The sequence below is a fragment of the Etheostoma spectabile genome, chromosome 6 (assembly GCF_008692095.1).
Source record: "Etheostoma spectabile isolate EspeVRDwgs_2016 chromosome 6, UIUC_Espe_1.0, whole genome shotgun sequence".
Taxonomy (NCBI): Eukaryota; Metazoa; Chordata; class Actinopteri; order Perciformes; family Percidae; genus Etheostoma; species Etheostoma spectabile.
Window position 1 is genome coordinate 18,170,725 of NC_045738.1, and position 3,511 is coordinate 18,174,235.

The 3,511-nt window shown below is 37.7% G+C and overlaps 1 protein-coding gene across 8 annotated transcripts in view; it reads right to left on the minus strand.

Moving 5' to 3' along the window:
* The window catches only part of thsd7ab (thrombospondin, type I, domain containing 7Ab), a 159,451-nt gene that overhangs the window by 90,295 nt on the left and 65,645 nt on the right, over nucleotides 1–3,511 (minus strand). For all 8 annotated transcript variants that reach the window (XR_004332373.1, XR_004332371.1, XR_004332370.1 and 5 more), the window contains one exon: nucleotides 1,062–1,217. Coding sequence is in view for 3 of the 8 variants with exons in the window: in XM_032518005.1 (XP_032373896.1) it covers nucleotides 1,062–1,217 (156 nt within the window). In the remaining 5 variants the exon portion in view is untranslated. The remainder of the gene's footprint in view (nucleotides 1–1,061; nucleotides 1,218–3,511) is intronic.

Here is a 3,511-nt window from a genome sequence, read left to right on the forward strand (position 1 = left end):
TTGGTTTGATGGCTGACTTCTTGAGACAGCTAATTAATACTCATGAGAATATGAAAAAAATGGACAGAGCTCCAGGCTGCCAGAAATCAAACCCTGACCGTCTAGTTCTAGTATGAAGTTTTTAACTTCTAGTAATGTCACAGTATAACAGTCAACATATGACCAATGAACCAAGTCATTTTTTACAAGCTTCAGTGAACACAACGTGGGTCACTTATTACCCTTTCACATTTATCGCATTCAATTTATGTGTAAGTTTGCTTGAACATTCCTCAACTATGAATCCACAGACTGAACAACATGCTAAATACTGAGAAAAAAAAGTAAATTTTATATTTAAAATATATTAATAATGTGGCTGCAACACCACCCAAAGCAATAGTATGTTTCCCGTGTATTTTTAACAAGATGACCTGCTATTACTAGAGACGTTCAATCATTAATTATTCAGTGTTATTCTCTAAAAGCTATTCAGTAGGGTTAAAGCTAGTGGTACGTTGTAAAAATAATAAAGATTACAGCTTTGTGAATGCTTTCAGACTCAACAATAATGTTTACACAGTTCACTTGAAAAAAACTAACATAAAGAGCATAATCAACATTTACTACATTGTAAAAGCAGAGCAACAAATATTTAACAAGCAAATGTTGAAATAGTGTCAGCAGTTAGCTCACATGGCTGTAATAAAAGCAGAACAGTCAAGCGGCTGTTATCTTAACCGCTAAAGTCAGTTGAGTGAATTGATGGTAATGTTGTCGATAGCCTACCGGTTACAAACAGACTCGGTAAGGACACGCTAACACGCTGACGGATTTGATGTTTTTGTGTTTTTAGCTGAATTTCACTAGAGAATATTGGGTTCAAACAGAAAATGGAATGAAATGAAGAGAAGAGGTCACTGTTTACCACAGAGTGAAACTGTCGGTATGTAGCTCAGTGCCAGATGGATGAGGCAATGACAACATAAAAAACATTGAATATTTTAACTGGCCCGAGATAGTAAGGTTTAAAATAAATGATTATAACCATGACGTCATCTTTTGGGACCATGTCTCCGTACCTTTCTTTCCAGCCTGGTCATCACAGTTTTCGAAGGTGCAGGGACCCCAGGCGCCCCACGGCGACACCTCACAGTCGATGGGACAGGGGATTTGGCACAGCTGGGACCTGTTGGGGATCGGACCCTTGCACAGCTTGTTTTCCACAGGGCGGGAGGCTGTGCAGATGATCAAAAAGGAACAAAAAATGAGCAGTACAAATGAACCTGCTTTACTTTGATCATATTCTGGTATTTTTTTTTCTTTTTACCAGCATTACAATCAAAGGGAACAAGGATAAAAAAAATGCTTATTTTCTTTTATTCCTGGCATTAGAGTCCCTATAGAGAGCAGATCATAACCACAGTACAAAAAAACCATGCCTGTGAAGTAGACACTATTATCCCTTTGTTTTGTTTATCGCCTCCCTGTTAGCATGTCAGAATGATAAATTAGCAATGATTATCTCGCGCCGCGCCTTGCAGGCAACATAAAACATTGTGGAGCCTTGCCCGCCGACACTCACCGGAGACAGGAGAGAGGATGCAACAATGCACCACTGAAGGTGTAAGAGAATAGTGACACTGTCTTCGCACAAGTTTATTTCATGAGTAATTTTGTACTTTCCTTCCCTCGTTGTGTATGATTTAAAAGGCCCTTTCCATGATGCAAATGGTGAGTGCGTGCCTGACTGAACTCCCACGAAGGTACTCAAAATAAAAAAAGAGAGATCCTATTACCATGTGTGGCACAGCTCTGTGACATCTGTGCAGAATACATTTCTGCCAAACTGTGCCACATTAAATAAATTTGATGCGTGGATTTTCTGAAGATACAGAGTTTATGCATATATGAATGCACATAGAATAGGTATGTTGGTGTCAATGTCATTTCAAAGTAGTGCTACTGTAGCTTCCAAAGCTGTACATCTATGTTTCTTTTGGGGTTTTTAATTAGATACCAGAAGGTGGAGGTGATGGGAAATGTGAAGACAGAGAGGGAAAAAGAGGATTTTTGCCTAGAGCCTCTGGTCAGATTAAATCCCAAAAGATGGCATGTATGTGTTAAGGGAATAATTCACACTCTTTTTTTTGCTTACTTTCCAAGATTTAGACAAGGAGTTAAATACCACTGTCTGTACGTTAAATATGAAGCTACCAGCCATCAGCCTGTTAGCCTTGCATAAAGACTGGAAGCAGGGAAACAGCTTTGTATAGAGGTAAAACAATCTACTTATCAGCACCTATAAAGCTCACAAATTAACATGTTATCTCTCGTTTGTTTTACTTGTACAAAAGCAAAGGGTCTAAATAACATTTGAAATAATAGAGGGTAAATAATAGAAAACGTCTGAAAAATAAAAAAGACAAGTCAGTAAATCATTAGGTTTAAAAAACGTTTCATATCTTTTGAAAAATATATAAAAATACAGTTCAAGGAAATTAAAACTCAAGTAAAATCAGGAAACGTTAAAAGAAAGAGCATAAAGGTGCTCACTGACTCATCCAACCTGATTTCCACGGGCAGATAAAGATGGATTAATCTCCACTTTTCAAGTATGGAGTGAAACCTTTTAAATATCCTTTTTTTATGGTGAATATTGAGTGATTTAGTCATATAAAATCTCTTCAAATGGTTAACCTGAGGCACTTTTTTTCTTGTATTGCAACTGTTCCTACAAGACATCTAAGAGCTTCAAGTTTCAGGGAGCTGAATCATAATTCCCCTTACTGTACAGGGGAAGAAGGCAAGTGGGGCTTTTTGAAATGCAAAATGGCTAATTCCTCTTACAAATACACGCAAGTCAAATACACGCGAGTCAAATACTGAGTTTGCTGAGCCACTGCTAATCCACGTCTTGTTGGGGAACTACGCTGACTTCAAACTTTTAACATCAATCTATTTGGGGATACAAATTTAAGGACCAACAGAGTAGAGAAAACATCCTGCTTCTCTGTTAGAGAGAATCTATCTATCTATTTTACAGTGTGCTCTCCAGTGTGCTCATTTTTCTATTGTGCTGAACTGACAACAAAAGGCAAAAATTCCCCATGCTTATTGTCCTCAAAGCTGGAAAACGTCTCACTATCCGGATTCTGTTTGTGAGGGATCAATGTTTTTCTTACAGTCCCTTCAAAGCTTCAACTCTTCTGCTCAGATTTCTATGGGAGAATACAGAACATAACTTTGTTGTAATACTACTTGCTCCTTTGTTGTATTTGGCAACAATACTGAGGCTGAGCAGTTAGGATAAAGACTCATAACTCTAAAGCGTCAAAGTGTTGTTGAAATCAATATTTGAATTATTATTGCATTTATTCATTTTATGATTTGTTACGTTCAAAAGAGGAGAGCATAGGAAAGTAAAGGCTAAGAGAAGAGAGGAAAGGAAGGGTAAGGAAACAAGAATAGAGTAGAAGAGAGGAGAAATAAGAAGATAAACAAGGTTAGAGGAGAGGAAAGGGGGCAGAGA